Genomic DNA, 25,321 nt, shown 5'->3' on the forward strand with positions numbered 1-25,321 from the left:
GAGAGCACATCTAATGAGGAAAGGTTCAACAAAATAGGGCTTTTCTCCCTGGAGCGAAGGATGAGAGGCGACCTGATAAAAATGTACAAGATGATAAGAGGCATCTTATCTGATGACTACACCTGTAAAAGGTGCATCCAGCTGCAGCTCCTGACAAACCGAGTTAGGGAACTGGAGCTGGAGCAGGATGAACTTTGGATCATTTGGGAGGCAGAAACAGACAGGAGTTTCAGGGAGATAGTCACCGCTAAGAGTCAGGAGGCAGGTAGCTGGGTGACTGTCAGGAGAGGGAGGGGAATAGACAGAATGAGCAGAGCACCCCTGTGGCCGTTCCCAACAATAATAAGTATACCATTTTGGATACTATTGGTGGGGACGACCTACCAGGGACAAGTTGCAGTGGTTCCGTCTCTGGCACCGAGACTGGACCCTCAGCTCTTAAAAGGAGGGAAAAGAGGAGAGCAGTACTGATAAGAGATTCAATAGTTAGGGGGACAGATAAGAGGTTCTGTGAAAGAGATCAAGAATCCTAGATGGTCTGTTGCCTCCCTGGTGCCAGGGTCTGTGATATCTCAGATCATGGTATCAGTATTCTCAGGAGGGAGGGTGAGCAGCCAGATGTTGTGGTCCATGTAGGGACCAATGACGTGGATAGGAAGAAAGAGGAGGTCCTGCAGAGTGAATTTAGGTGCAAAGTTGAAAGACAGGACCTCCAGGGTTGCAATCTCATATTTCATATTTCTATGCTAGTGACGTTAGAAATAGGAAGATAATGCAGCTAAATACGTGGCTAAGGAGTTGGTGCAGGAGGGAGGTTTTCATGTTTCTGGACAATTAGGCCTTGTTCCAGGAACTGGAGGGGGGAACTAACATCCTTACGGGAAGGTTTGCTAGTGCTGCTCCAGGGGGTTTAAACTAGATTTGCAGAGGGAGGGGAACCAGAGTGTTAGAGCAGATGGTGAGGTGGAGGAGGATAAAGGTAATGCGAGAGCTGCAAGTATAGTGAATGGAGTAAAGCCAGATTTAACATATAAAGTGGCTTTGAGAAAAGAGAAACAGAATAAAGGGTGTAAGGGTAGTAAGGTACAAGGACTAAAGTGTGTGTACTTCAATGCAAGAAGCATCAGGAACAAAGGTTTGATGAACTGAGAGTTTGGATACATACATGGAATTATGATGTAGTGGCCATTACAGAGACTTGGCTGGCACCAGGGCAGGAATGGATTCTCAATATTCCTGGATTTCAGTGCTTTAAAAGGGATAGAGAGGGGGGAAAAGAGGAGGAGGGTGGCATTACTAGTCAGGGATGCTATTACAGCTGCAGAAAGGGTGGGTAATGTAGCAGGATCCTCTTTTGAGTCAGTATGGGTAGAAGTCAGAAACAGGAAGGGAGCAGTTACTCTATTGGGAGTATTCTATAGGCCCCCTGGTAGCAGCAGAGATACCAAGGAGCAGATTTTGGAAAGGTACGAAAATAACAGGGTTGTTATCATGGGTGACTTTGACTTCCCTAATATTGATTGGCACCTGATTAGTTCCAATGGCTTAGACGGGGCAGAGTTTGTTAAGTGTGTCCAGGATGGATTCCTGTCACAGTATGTTGACAAGCCAACTAGGGGAAATGCCATACTAGATCTAGTATTAGGTAACGAACCGAGTCAGGTCACAGATCTCTCAGTGGGTGAGCATCTGGGGGACAGTGACCACCGTTTCCTGGCCTTTAACATTATCACGGAAAAGGATAGAATCAGAGAGGACAGGAAAATTTTTAATTGGGGAAGGGCAAATTATGAGGCTATCAGGCTAGAACTTGCGGGTGTGAATTGGGATAATGTTTTTGCAGGAAGATGTACTATGGACATGTGGTTGATGTTTAAGGATTTGTTGCAGGATGTTAGGGATAAATTTGTCCTGGTGGGGAAGATAAAGATAAAGAATGATAGGGTGAAGGAACCATGGATGACAAGTGCGGTGGAGAATCTAGTCAGGTGGAAGAAGGCAGCATACGTGAGATTTAGGAAGCAAGGATCAGTTGAGTCTATTAAGGAATATAGGGTAGCAAGAAAGGAGCTTAAGAAGGGGCTGAGGAGAGCAAGAAGGGGGCATGAGAAGGCCTTGGCGAGTAGGGTAAAGGAAAACCCCAACATTCTTCAATTATGTGAAGAACAAAAGGTTGACAGGAGTGAAGATAGGACTGATTAGAGATAAAGGTGGGAAGATGTGCCTGTAGGCTGTGGAAGTGAGCGAGGTTCTCAATGAATATATCTCTTCGGTATTCACCAATGAGAGGGAACGATTACGGTGAGGACAATATGAGTGAGGTTGATGTTCTGGAGCATGTTGATAGTAAGGCAGAAGAGGTGTTGGAGTTGTTAAAATACATAAATTCCCGGGGGCCTGACGGAATATTCCCCAAGCTGCTCCATGAGGCGAGGGAAGAGATTGCTGAGCCTCTAGCTAGGATCTTTATGTCCTCGTTGTCTGGGGGATTGGAGGGAGGTGAATGTTGTCCCCTTGTTCAAAAAAGGTAGTACGGATAGTCCAGGTAATTATAGTCCAGTGAGCCTTACGTCTGTGGTGGGAAAGCTGTTGGAAAAGATATTTAGAGATAGGATCTATGGGCATTTAGAGAATCATGGTCCGATCAGGGACAGTCAGCATGGCTTTGTTAAGGGAAGATCGTGCCTAACAAGCCTGTTAGAGTTCTTTGAGGTGGTGACCAGGTGTATAGATGAGGGTAGTGCAGTGGATGTGATCTATGTAGATTTTGGTAAGGCATTTGACAAGGTTCCACATGGTAGGTTTATTCAGAAAGTCAGAAGGCATGGGATTTAGGGAAGTTTGGCCAGGTGGATTCAGAATTGGCTTACCTGCAGAAAGCAGAGGGTCGTGGTGGAGGGAGTACATTCCGATTGGAGGGTTGTAGCTAGTGGTGTCCCACAAGGATTGGTTCTGGGACCTCTACTTTTTGTGATTTTTATTAACCACCTGGATGTAGGGGTAGAAGGGTGGGCTGGCAAGTTTGCAGACAACACAAAGGTTGGTGGTGTTGTAGATAGTGTAGAGGATTGTCGAAGATTGCAGAGAGACATTGATAGGATGCAGAAGTGGGCTGAGAAGTAGCAGATGGAGTACAACCCAGATAAGTGTGAGGTGGTACACTTTGGAAGGACAATCTCCAAGGCAGAGTACAAAGTAAATGGCAGGATACTTGGAAGTGTGGAGGAGCAGAGGGATCTGGGGGTACATGTCCACAGATCCCTGAAAGTTGCCTCATAGATAGATAGGGTAGTTAAGAATGTTCATGGAGTGTTAGCTTTCATAAGTTGAGGGATAGAGTTTAAGAGTTGCGGGGTAATGTTGCAGCTTTATAAAACTCTGGTTAGGCCACACTTGGAGTACTCTGTCCAGTTCTGGTCGCCTCACTGTAGGAAGGATGTGGAAGCATTGGAAAGGGTACAGAGGAGATTTATCAGGATGCTGCCTGGTTTAGAGAGTGTGTATTATGATCAGAGATTAAGGGAGCTAGGACTTTACTCTCTGAAGAGAAGATGAGAAGAAACATGACAGAGGTATACAATATATTAAGAGGAATGGACAGCCAGTGCCTCTTCCCCAGGGCACCACTGCTCAGTACGAGAGGACATGGCTTTAAGATAAGGGGTGGAAAGTTCAAGGGGGATATTAGAGGAAGGTTTTTTACTCAGAGAGTGGGTGGTGCGTGGAATGCACTGCCCGAGTCAGTGGTGGAGGCAGATACACTAGTGAAATTTAAGAAACTACTAGGCAGGTATATGTTGGAATTTAAGGTGGAGAGTTATATGGCAGGCAGGGTTTAAGGGTTGGCACAGCATTGTGAGCCAAAGGGCCTGTACTGTGCTGTACTGTTCTATGTTCTATAGATTGAGAGGACAGCCAGAGACATTTTTCTAGGACAGAAATGGCTAAAATGGGGTAGCATTTTAAGGAGATTGGACGAAAGTATAGGGGTAGGTCAAATGTAAGGTCTTTACACAGTGAGAAGTGGGTGTATGGAATGTGCTGCCATGGTTTTTGGTAAAGGCAGAGCCATTAAGGGGCACTTAAGAGACTCTTAGATACGTGGCTGAAAGAAAAATTGGCGGCTATGTGGGAAGATCGATCTTACAGTGGGTTAAAAGGCCGACAGAACATCATGGGTTGAAGGGCCTGTACGATGTTCTAAGATTCTGCTCCTTGTCCTAAGCTCTCCAACCAGCTATGATCTGCCTTTCTGTATGTACTCTGAGGGCTGTGCCAGTCGACCCACACAGCACTCCATCTGCCTCCTCGTGCCCACCCTGCATTCCCCTCTGTCCCCTTCCCTTTGTGTACTCCACTCACCTCAGTTTTACACCTGGCTCTCCATTCATCGGACATATGACATTCTCCCTTCCCATTCAAATCCCAAAAATAAACTGTGAATGGCTGAGGGTCCAGCACAGCCCTGTGGCACGCCATTGTAAAAACTTGTCTCACACATCTCCTTTAAAAGATCCCCCCTCCCACCTTAAAGCAGTGCCCCGCAGTATTCGATATTTTTACCCTGGGAAAAGAATTCTGGCTGTGTCCCCTGTCTATGCCTCTCATAATTCTGTCAGACCTCTAACACTGCAGAAAAAATGATCCAAGTTTGTCCTGTCTCTCCTTATAGCTAATTTTCTCTAATTCTTTGTCAAAGTCTCAACAATCCAGGCAAGGGGTGGCTCGATACCGTAGCAGTTAGCACAACCACTCAACAGCACCAACAATCACCCATCAAAGTTCAGATCCCTGTGCTGTAAGGAGTTTGTTTCAAAGTATGTTTAATAGCAGAGGGTATACCTGTACACAACCTGAAATTTGTGCTCTTCAGACATCCACATGGCCATCATGGTGCCATGTCCACTGTCTGTACGACCATGTGGGTTTCCTCCCACACTCCAAGTATGTATATGTTAGGGTATGTAAGTTGAGGGCATGCTATGCTAGCACCAAAAGTGTGGCAACACTCGTGGGTTATCCCCAGCAGAATGCTTGGACCATGTTGTACTGTGACACATTTCACTGGAAGATTTGATGTAATCTGATAAATACAGCTAAATTTTTCTCCTACCTCTCTCTTCAGGGTCTGGGATCTGATCCAATTTAATGTTCTTCAACAGCCCCCTTGACATCAACGTGTCCCAGAAAATCAGCATACCCCTCCCTAATCTCACTACTCTTCACATCCCACTTCTAGATAAAAAACAATGACAAGTACCCATGTAATGTCTTTTCCACTTGCTCTGACTTGAGTTTTCTCTCTGGAGATTTGTCTATGTCTGTGTGCTAAACTATCAGGCTGTATGTGAAGACAGATATTCTGGACGAGTCTCATGGGGGGGAGGGGGGAGGGAACAGCATACATACACTCTTCTAGATCCTTCTCCATTGCAGACTGGCGTACTTGTAACTTCTTCAGCTCTGCATCACTCACTTGTTTCTCTGAAATACATTGACATTAGTCAGCGGAGTGGGATAGCTTCTAGTGCAGAGGCAGTGGCAGTGGGGTTGGTTTAAGGGAGGAAGCAGCAAGTTTTTTTTATTTCAAAGTCTGATGGGGTTAGGGGAGAAGGGGAGGGTGGTGGTGTTTTATCAAGCAAGAGACACCTTTGCAGAGCAATAGAGTTGGGCCAGCTAACAGCATCAACCCAAGGCAGCAGCAGATAACCCTAACTCTAATGCTGGAGGAACCCAGCAGGTCAGGCAGCATCTATGGAGGGGAATGAAAAGTTGTTGTTTTGGGCTGAGACCTTTATAACTGGAAAGGAAGGGGGCAGAAGCCAGAATAAGAAGGTGGGGAAGGAGTAAAAACAGGCAGGTGATAGGTGAAACCAGTGAGGGGAAGTTGGGAGCTTTGGGAAGCAGGTGAATTAAAAGTTGGGAGGTGATAGGTGGAATAGGTAAAAGACTGAAGAAGGAGGAATCTGATAGAAGAGGAGAGTGGAACATTGCAGAAAGAAAAGGAGGGTGATGGGCTGGTGAGGAGAAGAGAAAGGGTTAAAGGGTAATCAGAATGAAGAATGGAAAAAGGGAGAAGGTGGGAAGAAATTATCAAAAATTAGAAATTAGAGTAAAGCTGCTCTTGGACTGACATCACTGCCAGTCTGAGTTCACACCCAGCACCACGGCAGCATCGGATTTCTCATCTGGGCAAGGCTGCAAATGTGTGACCAAAGACCCGATTAATTTGGTGCCTGGGGTCATTGCAGAAAATTAATTTAATTTACAGGGTGGGTTGGGATTTTCAGCCCTTTGGTCTAAACCAAAAAAACACCAGGTGACATCTCTTTTTTAACTCTTAATTTCACTTTACCCTTCTTCATTTTCCAGAATTTCACTTACAGTCAAAGTGAAGTAGTGTGTTTGCATACAGGTGTGTGCATTTTAGTCGTGTGTGTGTGTGTCCATATTTGTATTGAATAGGTGGGGAATGTTTTTGAGGGTGTGTGCATTTCATACTGTGTAGTCACACATAAGGATTGTGCATACACGTGTGCTTCTGGTTTGCTTATGTGGCTACTTTTGTTCACATGTCTATTCAAGTTTTCCTGTCTGCATGTAATTTAGTGTTAGTGCATGTTAGAAAGTGTTATATGTGCAATTGTTTGTGGGTCTGAACATGTATGTACAAGATAGCGTGTGTGGATTTTTGTGGATTACGCAAGCAGTTTTGTTTGAGTGTGTACAGACATGTTTGTGCCTGTAAGTGTGTTCACCTGCGTCTGTATGTGTCTATATGCTGTCCAGTATGGGGAATATTTCCCTTAGGTTTGCTCTCTCATTGCCAATAAGCTCTTGAGCAAGGCTTCCATTTCCTCACCCTACTGTGGCCCAACGTGGCTCCCCTCCGACTACCCTGGCCCGAGCTGAAACAGATACAGCACACATCAGAACGTGCTGTGAAACACTCAGTAGATCAGGGCAGCAACTGCATGGAGGCTTCTGCTGTTCGCATCCTGCAGTCATCCCTTGATGACTTGGGCCATTCAAACAGGCAGCCAAGTCTAGCAGAAGGTATAACCCGATTGAATGTCCTTGACTCAAAACAAAAAGGCAGAAAATGTTGAGGCAGTTTCTGTGGAGAGAATATAGTACTCAGTATAGTGTCTTCAAACTGAATTGTTCACTCTGTTGTTCTTCCTCTGCTGATACTACCTGCCTTGCTAAATATTTCTAATATTTTTATTTCAGGTTTTTAGCATCTGCATTTAAAGAAATAATTAACTTCAATTCTATTGTTCTCTCTATTGATGCTTCCTGATCTACTGAGTATTTTCAGTATTTTTATTTCAGGTCTTTGGCATCTGCATTATGTTTATTTTTAATTTAACTGTTTTTCTGTCACTGTAGATGCTGCCTGACATGTTTAGTACTTCCAGTATTTTTACATCAGATTTTGAGAATCTGCATTTTTAAAGAAGATTTTACTTTTCTCTCTGTGCAGATGTGGCTCGTCAGATAGGTTAAATGATAATAAAGCAGACTATCTCCAAAAGTGCTACATCATACCAACATTTTGCATTTTTATTTTGGAATTTCTAGCACCTGCATTTGTCTCACGGGTCTTTGGTTTGTAAAAGGGGTTTACAATTGGTGTTACCTTCAATTAAGATCTTGATTTTTTTCACAATTTCTTCAATTTCTGGTTCCATTTTCTTCTCTGAAACACAATTGATTTGACATTTGACAGCAACAGCAAAATAAACTCCTTTCCCATCCTTCACACACAGACCGGCCTCCAACCCCAGGACAGGCCACTTCTGGGCCTCCAGCCCTGTTCCCAGATTCTCAGATGGATCACCGAATGATCACTAGCAATTTACACTCGCCGACAGTCTGCAGTACTTTAATGAACACAAATCCCTGGACTTTCACATCCACTGCAGCCTCTGATTCTGTTGTCATTTCACCACCCCCTGGCACCAGTTTGTTCCTCAACCTGCTGACATTCACAGTCATAAATCACTACAGCCCGGAAACAGGCCCTATGCCCATCTGGTCCGTGCCAAACTGTTATTCTGCTTAGCCGCATCAACCTGCACCTGGACCACAGCCCTCCATACTCCTCCCATCTATATATACCTATCTAAATTTCTCTTAAAATTTGTAGCTTAACCCACATCCACCTCTTCCACTGGCAGCTTTTCCCACACTCTCACAGTGAAGAAGTTCCCCTTAAATACCCTTAAACTAAGGCCTCAAGTTCTTGTCTCACCCAGCCTCAGTGGAAAAAGCCAGCTTGCATCATAATTTTGTACAGCTCTATCCCCTCATTCGCCTGTGCTCCAGGAGATAAAATCCCAATGGGTTTCATGTTTGTCCATGTTACAGGCCGAGCACAGACCAGATTCAAAAGCTGCTGATCAGACAGTGATTGAAGGAGGGCAGTGGTGGGGCAGGGGCAGGGGCAGGGGCGGGGGCATGCGGCAGGGCCAGGAAAAGCAGACTGACGGGGTCAGTGTCAAGTGATTTCTGTTGTTGGAGTTGCCGAAAGAGCACAACAACATGCAAGAGGGAGCGCCGTGTCACGGGAGGGGCAGTGAGGAGGGAACGCCATGTCATGGGAGGGGCAGTGAGGGGGGAGCGCTGTGTTATGGGAGGGGCAGTGAGGGGGGAGCGCCGTGTCATGGGAGGGGCAGTGAGGGGGAAGCACTGAATCACAGGAGGGGCAGCAAGGAGTAAGATCTATGCCACCGAAGGGTGGGAAGGAAGGAGTGCTTAGCTGCAGGAGAAGCAGTGAGGAGGGAATGTTGTGCTACAGGATAGGCAGTGAGGGAGGACAGCCATGCTGTGATTGTGTGGGGTGAGTAGGGGGGCAAGGAGGGAGTACCACACAGTTAGAGAGGAGGGACTGGGAATGTGCTTTTAGATCTTCTGAAAGGCACTGCAAAAGCACTTGTCTTTTTTTTTAAACTGAAGCAAACAGAAATAGAAGCAAACCCGTGTTGCAGATATTCAGTAACTGTGTGAAATTAATCTGTGTACTTAAAGTCATGAGTTCACAGTAAGCTTGCCAGCTCTAGCTGGCCTTCTCCAGGGTTTAACGCTTGAGCTCCAAATGCTCCATGCATGCAAAGATATTTTCTTTTATAAACAAACTGACCAAGGTTTTTTCAAACAAACATGCAAGTATTTAAAGAAAAAGGGTGGGTTAAAGGCTGAAAGTTATTAATTACACCATGATTTATACTGGTAAGTTGGAAGGATATGCTGGAAATCAGTCAACAATTTCCAGTGAACTACTGGACAACCTCAGGCAGTTGGTAATTCTATTTCAGAAAGATCAGCTGACAGCCTCCTTATCTCAGCTTACTGCATGTTGGAACCCTCGTCCACATTGCTCCACCAGCCACGACTCCTGCCCTTTTAGCCGCTCTTGTTCAGTGGCTTTCCATCAATTTCCAGCTCATCCGTAGCTTTCTGGCTAGTATCTTAACATGCACCAAGACCTGTTTGGATGTTCCTGCACTTCGCTTGCTGACTCACGGTGACTACTGATTAAGCAATGTATTAATTTAAATTTTTGGAAAGAGAGCTCAAATCATCGCCAAACGATTCCACATCTCTCTCACTAATGACTCCTTAAACCTCACCCTGTCCCTCTAACAACTTTCCTGTAATTCACCCCTCTACACCACTCCCTATGACAACACTACACACCTGCCTGTCTCCACAACACCATCTACATTCATTCCGTCCCTATAACTCCCAGACTCCTTCCTGTCCCCATAAAAACGCTCTACTCCCCTCACCGTCGCTGTGATACTTCCCACATACCTCCGGCCCCATTACCCCACGACTCTCCACGTTGACCACCGGACCCCTCTGCACTCCACCCTCTCCCCGTGACCCCTCTATACCCTACCCTCTCCCCGTGACCTCTCTATACCCCACCGTCTCCGTGACCCCTCTATACCCTACCCTGTCCGTGACCCCTCTATACCTTACCCTCTCTCCGTGACCCCTCTACACTCCACCCTGCCTCCATGACCCTCTGCACCCATACACTGACCCTTCTGCATGCCTCCATGTCTCACAGGCCCCCACACCCCACTATTATCTTATTAACACTCTCAATTACAGAGGCGATGTCAGAATTCTTTCTTACACAGGGAGTGGTGGGTGCCAGGGGTGATGGTGAAGGCCGATATACAAGGGACATCTAAGTATGTCTTAGACTGTTTCAAGGATACAGACATATTGCGGACCAGTTTGGAGAACCTTGGTGAATTGTGTTCAGTTCTGGTCGACTCATTATAGGAAAGATGTGAAAGCTTTAGAGAGGGTGCAGAGACTTACCGGGATGCTGTCTGCATTAGAGAGCATGTCTTATGCGGATAGGTTGAGCGAGCTTTTCTCTTTGGAGTGAAGGACTCAAGGTGATTTGACAGAAGTGTACAAGTTGTTAAGAGGCATAGATTGAGTGTATAGCCAGAGTGGAAATGGCTAATACACAGGGAGTAATTTTAAGGTGATTGGAAATGTCGGAGGTGGGTATCTTTTAAACAGAGTGGCGAGTGTGCGGAACACCCTGTCAGGAGTGGTGGTACATGAGGGACATTTCAGAAAATCTTAGAGAGGCACATGGATGAAATAAAATTGGAGGGTAATGTGGGAGAGAAGGGGTAGGTTTATCATGGAGTAGATTAAAAGGTCGCCACAATATTGTGGGCTGAAGCATCTGGATTGTGGTTTACTCTTCTATGTCCTGTTTCCCTGGAACCTACCACTGAGCCACCTGTGCTGCGGCACTCCCCGCCAGTCACTAACCCCATCTGGCTTTCCCTCCCGGCTGCTCCTTGGGTCGCTTGTTGTTGCTACCTGCCTGTTTCTCATGCGGTGCTCCATCCCTGACACCACCTTTCCCTTGTGCCATCAGAGGCTCAGAATAGAGACATCCCTTTAGAACAGAGATGAGGATTAACTTTAGTCAGTGTGGTGTATCTGTGGAATTCATTGCCACAGACTGCTGTCGAGACCATGTTATTGAGTATACAGGTGTTCCCTCCTCCCCCCCCCCTTACAAAGGTAGTGCGTTCCTATGAAACCTTTAAGCCAAAATGGCATAAAGTGAAAAACCATTAATTTATATGGGAAAAATCTTTGTAAAAGCAAAAATGCTTTTTGTAATGTGAGAACAGGTTACTAATTTAGGTCTTTTCTAGAAGCGAAGTGGCGTAAAGCAGGGGACACTTGTATTTGAAGCCAAGGCTGCTAGGTTCTCGATTTGTCACGGTGTGAAATTTTACAGGGAGAAGGCAGGAGAATGGGGTTGGGAGTAAAATGCATCAGGTGATGATGATAGCTGGGGAAGAATTGATTTTAGGACCCAGACAGGCTGCTCCCATCCTTTGCAGAGCCTACAAATGCCCCTCCCCTGCAAGATTAGATCCATAGGCAGCTGCAAGTTGCTACAGTGTCCAGTTTGCCTTCTGCCACCCCGGTACCATTCCGTGAACCTGGTCAAAGACAAGAGGCCATTTACACGTGCCACATCACCTCATTCCGCCCCTGAGACACTGGTAATCTCCCATACCTTTACCCAACCCTTGGATAAAAGTGCGAACCCTGGCTGTGTTTTCCTTTTGCCCCAAAGTGTATCTCACGTTGAGCAGAACGGGTGAGGTGCCGGACTCTTTCTGCCAAGAATAGGCAGAGTGGAATTAGCCTGCGCTGTACGCTTACTGCAAAAGCCAGAGTCGCTCTTTGCTTTTAAGACGAAAGCTTTGCTCGTATTAAAGACTCCGCATCACCCAAGGCCCTGTGCAAACGCCCCCTCACCCATCGTCGCCATCTTGCCCGGGAGCAGTCGCCTGACGCCCGGCGCTCGAGCCTTTAAGCCAGAGGTGGCGGGAGAGGGCGATGACGTGTCAGACGCGGCGGCCAATGGCCGCGCAGGAGGTGGGGTCCGGCCCGCAGCGCGCGAGTGGCGCTCTGCGTGGGCGGGCTTCCGCGCGCTTCGGCCGTTGGAGGCGGGAAGCTGAGGAGGAAGATGAGAGGGAAGGGGCAATGGCGGTGGGACTAACCTTGGTAGTTTGAGGAGGAAAAGGACAGGAAATGATTTGGGAAAGGAGAATGAGGAAATGGGGGAAATAATGTTGACTAAGGTTACAAGGAGGAATGGGGAGAAAAAGATTGGGGAATAAGGGAGAGGAAAGGATGTAGAATGGGAGAGGGAAAGTGGAAACAAATGAAATGAGAAACCAGGAAAGAAATGGTTAAAGAGAGAATGATTGTTAATAGAGGAAAGAGGGACATAAAGGGGGAAATGAGAGATGATGGAGCTATGAGTCAGAAAAGAAAGGTAAATGAGGGAATGAGAAGGAAAGAGATGAGGAATGAGTGTGGTAAAAAGTGAGTGTAGGAGTTAGGAGGAGTAAAGGAGAGGAGGGAGATAAAGGGGAATGGTGGTAAAAGAGGGACTGGGGTAAAGGAGAATGAAGTATAAAGGGAATATAAAAGAATGAGGGAGGTAAAAGGAATGTGTGGTGGTGAATGGTGAAGTACAAGAGGGAATGAGAAAAGAAAAACATTCTAGAGAGATGAATGAGGCAAGGAGAAAAGCACAGCGGATCTTTTGTACATTAGTACAGTCTTTGCTTATAAAGTCACAGAAAAGTACAGTACAGAAACAGACCCTTTGGCTCATCGAGTCTATGCCAAACAATTTGAACTGCTTACTCCCATCGACCTACACTGGGACCATAGCCCTTCATACCCTTTCCATCCAAACTTCTCTCAAAGTTGAAATTGTACTGGTAGCTCATTCCACACTTTCACGAACCTCTGAGTGAAGCAGTTTCCCTTCATGTTCCCCATAAACTTTTCACTTTTCGCCCTTAGCCCATGACCTCTGGTTGTAGTCCCTCCCAACCTCAAGTGGAAAAAAGCCTGCCTGCACTTGCCCTGTCTTTAACCCTCGTAATTCTGTATAACTCTATCAAATCTCTCCTCAATCTTCTATGTTCCAAGGAATAAAGCCCCAAATTATTCAATCTTTCATTATAACTCAGGCCCTCTGTTCCTGGCAACATCCTTGAAAATTTGCTCTGTATTCTTTCAACCACATCTTTCCTGTAGGTGGGTGATGTTGGGAATTAGGTCCTGCCAACATCTTGTACAACTTCAGCATAATATCCCATCTCCTGTACTCAGTACTTTGGTTTATGAAGATCAATGTGCCAAAGGGCCCTGGGGATTCATCTACACTCATTTTCCTCAAGACAGCAAACACCTCCTCCTCTGTAATCAGTATAAGATCTATAAACTCAATGCTGCTTTGCCTCACTTCTATAGACCCTGTGTCTATAAATATAGATGCAAAAAATTTATTTAAATTTCCCCTCTCTCTTTTGGCTCCACACATGGATTACCATTCTGAGGTTCTAGAGCACTAATTTTGTTCCTTGCAATCCTTTTTCTTTTAACACATATATAGTTTTTCACAAATTCTATTATATTTCTTTATTGTCTTGTAAATGCCTGCAAGAAAATGAATCGGAAGGTAGTATATGGTGGTGTATACGTACTTTAATAATGTTTTACTTTGACAGGAGAGAAAGGGGAACGCAGAAAAGATTAGGGTGGGGAAAGGAAAGGGATGAAGGAAACAGGTTGATAAGAAGCAGGAGTGCACTAAGAGGGGGATTGAGGGAGGAAAGATGAGGGAAGGTGGAAGAGAAGGGAAAAGGAAACGAGATGGAAGGAGCAAGAGAGATGGACTTGAAGGGGAAATGATGGTGAGACAGAGACAGAGAGGAGGAGAGAAATTGCTCACTTTCAACCTCCTTGTAGATCACTAAGCAGGTCTGTATAAACTGAATCCTCCCCCCCACCCCGTCTTGTTCCTCTCCCCCATCCTGCTCAATGCTATTTACTCCTCAACATTTGTCAGTTCTGATGAAAATTTCTCTCTCTCTAGATGCCACCAGACCAGTGAAGCACTTACAGCAATTTTTACTCAGATTTTTAGCATCTACACTATTTCCATTCACAGAGATAGAAGCTCTTATGGCACAGATGCGATCTTGCCGGAGCAGAACTGTATGGAGGCCGAGTCACTGGGTATACTTAAAGCGGAGGCTGACAGGTTTTCGATTAGTAATGGTGTGAAAGGTTACGGGGAGAAGGCAGGAGAGTGAGGTTGCGAAGGTTTTTTGGAAGGAATTGGAACTGTTTATTATTGTCACATCTGGGACAACAAAGTTGCTTCACAGGAGGCAGAGGAGGGGCTACAGGATTGCTTCAAGTTGGTGGACTGAGTTTTATTCAAGGAATCATCTTTTGGATCTGAATGAATACGCCATTGTTGTCACAGACTTGTTGCAGACAGGTGTGTCCTCACGAGAGCATTCTGTGTCTTCCCCAACCAAAGCCCTGAATGAACCATGAGATCTGCAGCAAGCTGAGGGCCGGATCAGAGCCATTCAAGTCGGTGACCAGGAAAGTCTTGAGAGGTCCAGGTTACAGTCTCTGAAAAGCCATCTCACAGGCCAAGGGACTAAACTTGAATCAATGCTCAACATTTGTGGCAGGGTTTGAATACTATCACCTCCTGTGAAGTAAAATCAAGCAACGTAGGCTTCCAGATGAGCTCAGTTCTTTCCTTGCTCACTTTGACCATCAAAAGATGGAGGAGCCATCACAAACTCCCACAGCTGACATGTGAACATCCTTCGGGAGGGTGAACCCATGGAAAGCACCTGGCCCAGAAGGGGTACCTGGCCAAGTATTTAAGACCTGCGCTCATCAATTGGCTGGAGTGTTCACTGAGATTTTTAACATCTTGCTATGGCACCTAGCTGCTTCAAGCAGGCTTCAATTGTACCAGTGCTGAAGCAGAATGTGGTATCTCCTCAATGACTATTGCCCAGTAGCACGTGCATCCACAGTGATGGAGAGGTTGGTGATAAAATATACCAACTCTTGCCCGAGAAGCGACTTTAATCTGCTCCAAATTTCCTGCTGGAGCAACAGATCCACAGCTGATGTCGCCTTATTTGCTCCCTCACTCAACCCTGGAACAGCAAAGATGCTTACATCGGGATGCTCTTTATGGGTGACAGCTCGCCATTCAATACCATCATTCCCTCCAAGTTTATCAACAAGCTGCAAGATCCTGGCTTCAAAATCTCTTGTGAAATTGGATCCTCAATTTCCTCACTTTCAGACCCCAGTTATTTTAGATTGGCAACAACATCTCCTCCACAAGGCTGCGTGCTTAGCTCTCTGCTCTACTTGCTTTACAGGTGTGACTGCGTGGCTAAGCACAGCTCCAATGCCATATTCCAGTTAATTGTCGTAGGCCAGATCTAAGGTGGGACAATCAGCATATTGGAAGTAGACTGAAAGTCCAGCTGAGCGGTGTCACAATAACCTCTCGCTCAATATCAACAAGACCAATATGATTATTGACTTCAGGAGGAAGAAATCCAAAGTCCAGGAGCCAGTTCTCATGGGGGTTCAGAGATGGAGAGAGTCACAAACTTTAAATGCCTTGATGTTATTATTTCAGAGGACTTGTCCTGAGCCCGGTACGTAAGTGCAATTACAAAGACAGTCTCTACTTCCATCTGAGTTTGCAAGAATTTGGCCTGACATCTAAAACTTTGATAAACTTTTATAGGTGTGTAGTGGAAAGTATATTGACTGGCTGTGTCACAGCTAGGTATGGAAACACCAATACTCTTAACTGAAAAACAAAGTGGGTATGGCCCAGTCCATCACGGGTAAAGCCCTCTCCACCACTGAGCACCATCTACACGAAGTCTTGTCTCAGGAATGCATCATCCGTCATCAGGAACCCCCGCCATCGAAATCATGCTCTCTTCTCACTGCTGCCATCAGGAGGAAGGTGCAGGAGGCTCAGGACACACACCACCAGGTTCGGGACAGCTATTACCACTCAACCAGCAGGCTTTTGAACCAAAGGAGATAACTTCACTCAGCAACACTTGCCCCATCATTGAAATATTGCTGCAACCTATGGACTCACTTTCAAGGACTCTTCATCTCACATTATTGATATTTATTACTAAGTTATTATTATTTCTTTAACTCTGTTCTATTTGCACACTGGTTGTACGCCCAGTTGGACCTGCTTTGATAATGCAATAATAATAGGGTATGTTGTGTTGGGAGATTTTAACTTTCCTAGTGTTGATTGGCATCTTCTTAGTGCAAGAGATTTAGATGGGGTGGAGTTTGTTAGGTGTGTTCAGGAAGGTTCCCTGATGCATTTTGTAGATAAGCCAACTAGAGGAGAGGCTGTCCTTGATCTGGTGTTGGGAAATAAACCTGGTCAGGTGTTAAATCTCTCAGTGGGAGAGCATTTTGGAGATAGTGACCACACCTCTATCTCCTTCACCATAGCACTGGAGAGGGGTAGGAACAGACAATTTAGGAAGACATTTAATTGGGGTAGGGGGAAATATGTGCTATTAGGCAGGAACTTGGGAGCAGATGTTCTCAGGGAAATGCATGGCAGAAATGTGGCAAATATTCAGGGAACATTTGCATCGGTATGTTCCATTGAGGCACAGAAAGGATGGTAGGGTTAAAGAACCACAGTGTACAATTGATATAGAAAATCTAGTTAAGAAGAAAAGCTTACACAAGATTCAAGAAACTAGGTACTGTTAGAGCTTTAGAAAATTACAATGTTGCAAGGAAGGAGTTTGAGAATATAATTAGGAGAGTCAGAAGGGGCAACGAGAAGGCCTTGGTGAGCAGGATTGAGAAAAACTTCAAGGCATTCTACAAGAATGTGAAGAGCAAGAGGATGAGCCAAGTGAGAATAGGACCAGTCAGGTGTGCATGGAGTTGGGGAAGTAATGGAGGTAGTTAATGCTTCAAAATTCACCAGTGAAAAGGACCTAGGCAATTGTGGAGATGACTTACAGCTAACTAGAGGCTTTTTCCCCAGTGCTGAAGTGACTAACACCAGGGGCATATTTTTAAGGTGTTTGGAAATAGGTACCAAGGGGATGGCAGGGCTAAGTTTTCACACAGAGTGGTGGGTGCGTGGAATGCATGGCTGGCAGTGGTAGTGGAAGCAGATACAATAGGGTCTTTTAAGAGCCTCTGAGATACATACATGGAGCTTAGTAAAATAGAGGGCTCTGTGTTAGGGGAATTCTAGGCAGCTTCTAGAGTAGGTTACATGGTCAGCACAACATTGTGGGCCAAAGGGCCTGTAATGTGCTGTAAATTTCTATGTTCTATTATGATTATTGGATTTTTGAGCATGCCCACAAGAAAATGAATCTCAGAGTTGGATAGAGTGTCATAAACATACTTTGATAATAAGTTTACTTTGAACTTTGAACTTACATCAAGATACAGTGGAAAACTTTGTTTTGAATGTCACCCATACACATCATTTCATCACATTCAGGAAGTACAAGGGAAAATCAATGAGTTGAACAGCCTCTTTATTCGTAAATTCCTCTGATTCTATGACTACTGACAGGCTGAGACATGTCAGGTTGGGGATGCAAGCTGATTAAGCAACTCTCTTGTAACAGAGAGGTTTTTTAAAAAGCTGGATCTTGGCCAATCCTACCCTTTAGATATTGAAGATTTCTGCTGACTTACACCAGAATGTGTGGTGGCATTTTGCCCCAGCAAATCCTTGGTATGCTGTTTGTTAATGCAAACAACATATTTCATAGAGTGTGTATAATGTACACATGATAAATAAATCTGAATCTGAATCAGCATGGTAGTGTAGTGGCTAGCACGATATTACAGCACCACTGACCCAGGTTCAACTCCCGCTGCTGTCTGTAGGGAGTTTTTACGATCTCTCCATGACCACATGAGATTCTTCCAGTTTGCTCTCACAGTCCAAAGATATATGTGTTAGGGTTGATAAGTTGTGGACATGCTATGTTGGCACTGGAAGTTGTGGGCATGCTATGTTGGCACTGGAAGTTGAGGGCATGCTATGTTGGCACTGGAAGTTGTGGACATGCTATGTTGGCACTGGAAGTTGTGGACATGCTATGTTGGCACTGGAAGTTGAGGGCTTGCTATGTTGGCACCGGAAGTTGTGGACATGCTATGTTGGCACTGGAAGTTGAGGGCATGCTATGTTGGCACTGGAAGTTGTGGACATGCTATGTTGGCACTGGAAGTTGTGGACATGCTATGTTGGCACTGGAAGTTGAGGGCATGCTATGTTGGCACTGGAAGTTGTGGTCATGCTATGTTGGCACTGGAAGTTGTGGACATGCTATGTTGGCACTGGAAGTTGTGGTCATGCTATGTTAGCACTGGAAGTTGAGGGCATGCTATGTTGGCACTGGAAGTATGGCAACACTTTTGGGTTGTCCCGAGCACATTGTTGGTGGTTGATGCAAATGACGTTTGTACGTTTCGATGTACACGGTAACAGCTTCTTCCCTTAGGCTACAAGACTCCCTGACGCATTCAAAATGTCACTGAATAATTTGTGCTGTACCCTACAAGATTTAATTTATACACTTTACTTTGTTATTCATTGTTGGTGGTAGACTTCAGGAAGGTGTAAATGCCATCCCTGAAGTTGACTGGGACTACAAATACTGGGGAGTTCATCTGGACTGGACTAAAATTATAGGGGCTCTGTACAAGAAGGGACAGAGCTGACTGTACTTCCTGAGGAAACTCTGGTCATTCAACATCTGCAGTACTCTGCTGAATCTGAATCTGAAAAGGCTGGTTCTGTTCTGGGGGTGGGATTCCCTGGTGGTTGTATCTGAGAGGAGACAGACAAACAGACATACTTTATTGATCCCGAGGGAAATTGGGTTTCATTACAGCCGCACCACCAAGAATAGTGAAGAAATATAGCAGTATAAACCTATAAATAATTAAATAATAAGAAGTTAATCATGCCAAGTGAAAATAAGTCCAGGACCAGCCTATTGGCTCAGAGTGTCTGACACTCCGAGGGAGGAGTTGTAAAGTTTGATGGCCACAGGCAGGAACGACTTCCTATGCCGTTCAGTGTTACATCTCGGTGGAATGAGTCTCTGGCTGAATGTACTCCTAACCAGTACATTATGGAGTGGAGGATGCTGGAGAAGCCACAGAGCATCATGGACAATCCCTCTCACTCCCTCCATGACATACTGGACAGAGGAGCACGTTTAGTAACAGACTGATTCCACCGCTGAACACCACAGGAGATCCTTTAAGATCACAGGAGGCTATAAGACTCCACAACTCCTGGTTTCATTGCACACCTGTATTTTGCACCAATACTTTTTAACACACATTTTGTATTCTTTTACGTACCTCAATGCTTACATTTCATATTTTAAAGTTTATACTTCTGACTGAACTATATAACCATATAACATATAACAATTACGGCACGGAAACAGGCCATCTCGGCACTTCTAGTCCGTGCCGAACACTTACTCTCACCTAGTCCCACTGACCTGCACTCAGCCTATAACCCACCATTCCTTTCCTGTACATATACCTCTCCAATTTTTTTTAAAATGACAAAATCGAATCTGCCTCTACCACTTCTAATGGAAGCTCGTTCCACACAGCTACTGCGCTCTGAGTAAAGAAATTCCCCCTCGTGTTACCCCTAAACTTTTGCCTCCAACTCTCAACTCATGTCCTCTTGTTTGAATCTCCCCTACTCTCAATGCCTATCCACATCAACTCTATCTGTCCCCCTCATAATTTTAAATACCTCTATCAAGTCCCCCCCAACCTCTAAGCTGCAAGGAATAACCTTGTTCAACCTTTCTCTGTAACTTAAGATTGTTGCAATCTTGCAACAATAATTTCCTTTGGGATAAATAAAGTTTTATCTTATTTGAAGATTTAATTTTTACTTACCAAATTTATCATGTTTTATGCATACTACTGTGCTTCACACACTGGTCTGGAGAAACATTGTCTCATTTGTTGGTATACGCATATATAGTTAAATGACAATAAACTTGACTTGACAAATAAACATCATCTTGAATCTAAAGTTTTGCCGTACAGTATAGGTGCAGTTAGTACTCTGATCAGTAGATGGTGCTGAGTGACAACGTTAAGCTTGTGATCAAGTACAACACACACAAAATGCTGGTGGAACACAGCAGGCCAGGCAGCGTCTATAGGGAGAAGCGCTGTCGACGTTTCGGGCGGAGACCCTTCGTCAGGACTAACCGAAAGGAAAGATAGTAAGAGATTTGAAAGTAGTGGGGGGAGGGGAAATGCAAAATGATAGGTGAAGACTGGAGGGGGTGGGATGAAGCTAAGAGCTGGAAAGGTGATTGGCGAAAGTGAATCAGAGCTGGAGAAGGGAAAGGATCATGGGACGGGAGGCCTCAGGAGAAAGAAAGGGTGGGGGGAACACCAGAGGGAGATGGAGAACAGGCAAACAACTAATTATGTCAGGGATGGGGTAAGAAGGGGAGGAGGGGCATTAATGGAAGTTAGAGAAGTCAATGTTCATGCCATCAGGTTGGAGGCTACCCAGCCGGTATATAAGGTGTTGTTCCTCCAACCTGAGTTTGGATTCATTTTGACAGTAGAGGAGGCCATGGATAGACATACCAGAATAGGAATGGGTCATGGAATTAAAATGTGTGGCCACTGGGAGATACTGCTTTTTCTGGCGGACAGAGCATAGGTGTTCAGTGAAACGGTCTCCCAGTCTGCGTTGGGGCTCACCAATATATAAAAGGCCACACTGGGAGCACTGGACGCAGTATACCACACCAGCCGACTCACAGGTGAAGTGTCGCCTCACCTGGAAGGACTGTCTGGGGCCTGAATGGTGGTGAGGGAGGAAGTGTAAGGGCAGGTATAGCACTTGTTCTGTTTACAAGTATAAGTGCCAGGAGGGAGATCGGTGGGAAGGGATGGGGGGGGGGGAATGAGTTGACAAGGGAGTCGCGTAGGGAGCGATCCCTGTGAAAAGCAGTGGGGGGAGGAGGGAAAAATGTGTTTGGTAGTGGGATCCTGTTGGAGGTGGCGAAAGTTACGGAGAATTATACATTGGACCTGGAGGCTGGTGGGGTGGTAGGTGAGGACAAGGATGTGCGGGAAATGGGAGAGATGCGTTTGAGAGCAGAGATGGTGGTGGACGAAGGGAAGCCCCTTTGTTTAAAAAAGGAAGACATCTCCTTCGTCCTGGAATGAAAAGCCTCATCCTCATCGAATACAGTACTTTACCAGCCTCTGGATCTGACACATTATCCTCCGCAACTTCCGCCACCTTCAACAGGACCCCACCACCCAGCACATCTTTCCCTCCCTACCCCTCTCATCTTTTCGCAAGGATTGTTCCCTCCACAACTACCACATGTCCCTCCCCACAGAATCCCACCCAGCACTTAACCCTGTAAGCGCAAATGCTACACCTGTCCCCACCCCCCCCCCTTACCACCATTCCAGGCCCCAGACAGTCCTTCCAGGTGAGGCAATACTTCACCTGTGAGTCTGCTGGAGTTGTCTATTGCATCCGGTGCTCTCGGTGCGGCCTCTACATTGGCAAGACCTGACGCAGATTGAGGGACCGCTTTGTTGAGCACTTCTGCTCCGCCGTCACAATAGACAGGACCTCCTGGTTGCCACCCACTTCAACTCTGCCTCTCATTCCCATCTAGATATGTCCATCCATGGCCTCCTCTACTGCCATGATGAGGCCAAACTCAGGTTGGAGGAGCAACACCTCATCTACAATCTGGGTAGCCTCCAGCCTGGTGGTATGAGCATTGAATTCTCCAATTTCCGGTAATTCCCTCCCCCTCCCCCTTCCCCTTCTCCAATCCTAGGTCCCTCTCTGCCTCTCTCCCCTTTCAACTTTCTGCTCCTTTATCTCTCCAGTTCTTTCATGCTTATCACCTCCCCCCTTTATACTTCCTCTGATTGGTTCTCCACCTGGTGCCTCTAGTCCTTCCCCCTCCCCTATCTCTATTACTGGGCTTCGGCCCTCTCTTCCCCCCCATTCCTGATGAAGGGTCTCGGCCCGAAACGTTGGCTACTCTTTTCTCACGGATGTTGCCTGACCTCCAGTGTCGTGTACGTATACTTTACCAGCAAGTGGCCGATATGGAATTATCAGACTCAGGTTTAATATCACCAGATAGGTCATCAAATTAGTTGTCTTTGTGGCAGCAATACAGTGCAATACTGAATTACAGTAAGTATATAAATATTAAATAGTTAAATTAAATAAGTTGTGCGAAAAATTTTTTAAAAAGCAACACACACAAAATGCTGGAGGAAGGGCCTGTAATGTACTGTAGATTTTCTATGTTTCTATGGTAACTCAGCGGGCCAGGCAGCATCTATGGAAACAGAATTAGATTTAATATCACTGGCATATGTTGTGAATTTGTTAACTTTACAGCAGCAGCAACACAATGAAACACACGATACACAAATACAGAGAGAAACAGTTACATTGAGTAGATATGTCTGTATGTCTGTTAAGTAGCATAAGTAGTGCAAAAATAACAGAAATATAAAAAGTAGTGAGGTAGTATTCATGGGTTCAATGTCCATCTAGAAATCAGATGGCAGAGGGGAAGGAGCTGTTCCTGAATCGCCGAGCGTGTGCCTTCCCGACAAGGGGGAGGGTATATTAGGGGATCCTCAGATGGATACCACCTTCCTAAGGCACTGCTCCTTGAAGGTGTCTTGGATGCCCATGGTGGAGCTGACTGATTTTACAAGTTTCCTATGCAGTAGCCCCCCCCCCCCCCCACCAATTGCGAGTGTTTTAGTTGACAAACCTGTGGTGAACTACAAATACCTGTCTGGACATGCCCCCCCCCCCCCCCGCTGACTGCTCCTGTGGCTCCTCCCACAGACCCCGATTGGAGGCTCTGCTCCTCCGTCAGTCTCCAGGATGTTGTGTGGTGGTCTTGGTGGTCTCTTGCTGCTGACAGTGCTTTCTTCCAGCTAATAAAAGCCTATCTCGCCTCATGACTCTGAGAGTTATTGATGGTGCATCAAAATCAAATCTCCTCAAACCTCTGAAGAAATGTAACCACTGTCTTGCCTTCTTCATAGCTGCATCGATACGTTGTGCCCAGGTTCGGTCTTCAGAGATCTTGCTCACTCTCTCCACCTCCGATCCCTCTATGAGGATTGGTGTGTGTTCCCTCTTCTCACCCTTCCTGAAGTCCACTATCAGCTCTCTGGTCTTGCTGACGTTAAGTGCAAGGTTGTTGGTGCAACAGCACTCAACTAACTGGTACATCTCGCTCCTCTACACCCTTTAATTAACATCTGAAGTTCTGCCAACAATGTTTGTATCAGCAGCAAATTTATAGATGGCATTTGAGATATGCCTAGCCGCACAGTGATGGATGCAGAGAGAGTAGAGCAGTGGGCTAAACACACATCCCCACGGCACGCCAGTGTTGATTGTCAGCAAGGTGGAGATGTTATTTCCAATCTGCACAGATTGTGGTCTTCCAGTTAGGAATTTGAGGATCCAGTTTCAGAGGGAGTTACAGAGGCCCAAGTTCTGCTGCTTTTCGATCAGGACTGTAGGAACGATGGTGTTAAATGCTGAGCTATAGTCAATAACCAACAGCATCCTGATGTAGGTACAGTGGCATGCAAAAGTTTGGGCACCCCAGTCAAAATTTCTGTTACTGTAAATAGTTAAGTGAGTAGAAGATGAACTGATCTCCAAAAGTCATAAAGTTAAAGATGAAACATCCTTTTCAACATTTTAGGCAAGATTAGTGTATTATTTTTGTTTTGTACAATTTTAGAGTGAAAAATGGAAAGGAGCACCATGCAAAAGTTTGGGCACCCCAAGAGATTTCAGCTCTCAGATAACTTTTACCAAGGTCTCAGACCTTAATTAGCTTGTTAGGGCTCTGGCTTGTTCACAGTCATCATTGGGAAAGGCCAGGTGATGCAAATTTCAAAGCTTTATAAATACCCTGACTCCTCAAACATTGCTCCAACAATAAGCAGCTGCCTAGCACTCTGAAAATTAAAAAAATGATGCTCACAAAGCAGGAGAACACTATAAGAAGAACGCAAAGCATTTCCAGGTAGCCGTTTCCTCAGTTTGTAAGGTAATTAAGAAATGGCAGTTAACAGGAATGGTGGAGATCAAGTTGAGGTCTAGAAGAACAAAAAAAAACTTTCCGAAAGAACTACTCATAGGATTGCTAGAAAGGCAAATCAAAACCCCCGTTTGACTGAAAATCAGGAAGATTTAGCAGACTCTGGAGTGGTGGTTCACTGTTCTACTGTGCAGCAACACCTGCACAAATGACCTTCATGGAAGAGTCATCAGAAGAAAACCTTTCCTGCGTTCTCACCACAAAATTCAGCATCATAAATTTGCAAAGGAACATCTAAACAAGCGTGATGCATTTTGGAAACAAGTCCTGTGGACTGATGAAGTTAAAATAGAACTTCTTGGCTGCAATGAGCAAAGATATGTTTGGAGAAAAAAGGGTGCAGAATTTCATGAAAAGAACACCTCTCTAACTGCTAAGCACTGGGGATGGATCAATCAAGCTTTGGGCTTGTGTTGCAGCCAGTGGCACGGGGAACATTTCACTGGTAGAGGGAAGAATGAATTCAATTAAACCAGCAAATTCTGGAAACAAACATCACACCGTCTGTAAAAAAAGCTGAAGATGAAAAGAGGATGGCTTCTACAACAGGATAATAATCCTAACCACACCTCAAAATCCACAATGGACTACCTCAAGAGGTGCAAGCTGAAGGTTTTGCCATGGCCCTCACAGTCCCCTGACCTAAACATCATTGAAAATCTGTGGATAGACCTCAAAAGAGTAGTGCATGCAAGACGGCCCATGAATCTCACAGAACTAGAAGTCTTTTGCAAGGAAGAATGGACAAAAATCCCCAAACAAGAATTGAAAGACTCTTAGCTGGCTACAGGAAGTGTTTACAAGCTGTGATACTTGCCAAAGGGGGTGTTACTAAGTACTGACCATGCACGGTGCTCAAACTTTTGCTTTGGGCCCTTTTCCTTTTTTTGTCATTTTGAAACTGTAAAGGATGGAAATAAAAAAGTAATCTTGCTTAAAATATTAAAGAAAAGTGTCATCTTTATCTTTATGCATTTTGGAAATCAGGTCATCTTTTACTTGCTTAGCTATTCACAGTAACAGAATTGTTGACCGGGGTGCCCAAACTTTTGCATGCCACTGTAAGTTAATCGGCCACCATAAATTACCCCTAGTGAGTGGATGAGTGGGAGGGGTTGAGAGGAATGTGAAAGATTAAAATAAGATTAGTGTCAATGGTTTCGTTTGGAGAAGGAAGTTGGACG

General features: G+C 45.3%; 1 protein-coding gene across 1 annotated transcript in view; it reads right to left on the reverse strand.

Moving 5' to 3' along the window:
• Positions 1–15,125, reverse strand: part of LOC132380723 (synaptonemal complex central element protein 1-like) — a 166,981-nt gene extending 151,856 nt beyond the window's left edge. Inside the window, exons 1-4 of the mRNA XM_059949713.1 lie at positions 15,082–15,125; positions 11,824–12,068; positions 7,643–7,702; positions 5,410–5,484 (exon numbers count right to left, since the gene is read on the reverse strand). Coding sequence (XP_059805696.1) covers positions 5,410–5,484; positions 7,643–7,702; positions 11,824–12,068; positions 15,082–15,125 — 424 coding nt within the window. The remainder of the gene's footprint in view (positions 1–5,409; positions 5,485–7,642; positions 7,703–11,823; positions 12,069–15,081) is intronic.
• Between the last annotated feature and the right edge of the window lie 10,196 nt (positions 15,126–25,321).

This window comes from Hypanus sabinus, chromosome 24 (genome assembly GCF_030144855.1).
Source record: "Hypanus sabinus isolate sHypSab1 chromosome 24, sHypSab1.hap1, whole genome shotgun sequence".
NCBI lineage: Eukaryota > Metazoa > Chordata > Chondrichthyes > Myliobatiformes > Dasyatidae > Hypanus > Hypanus sabinus.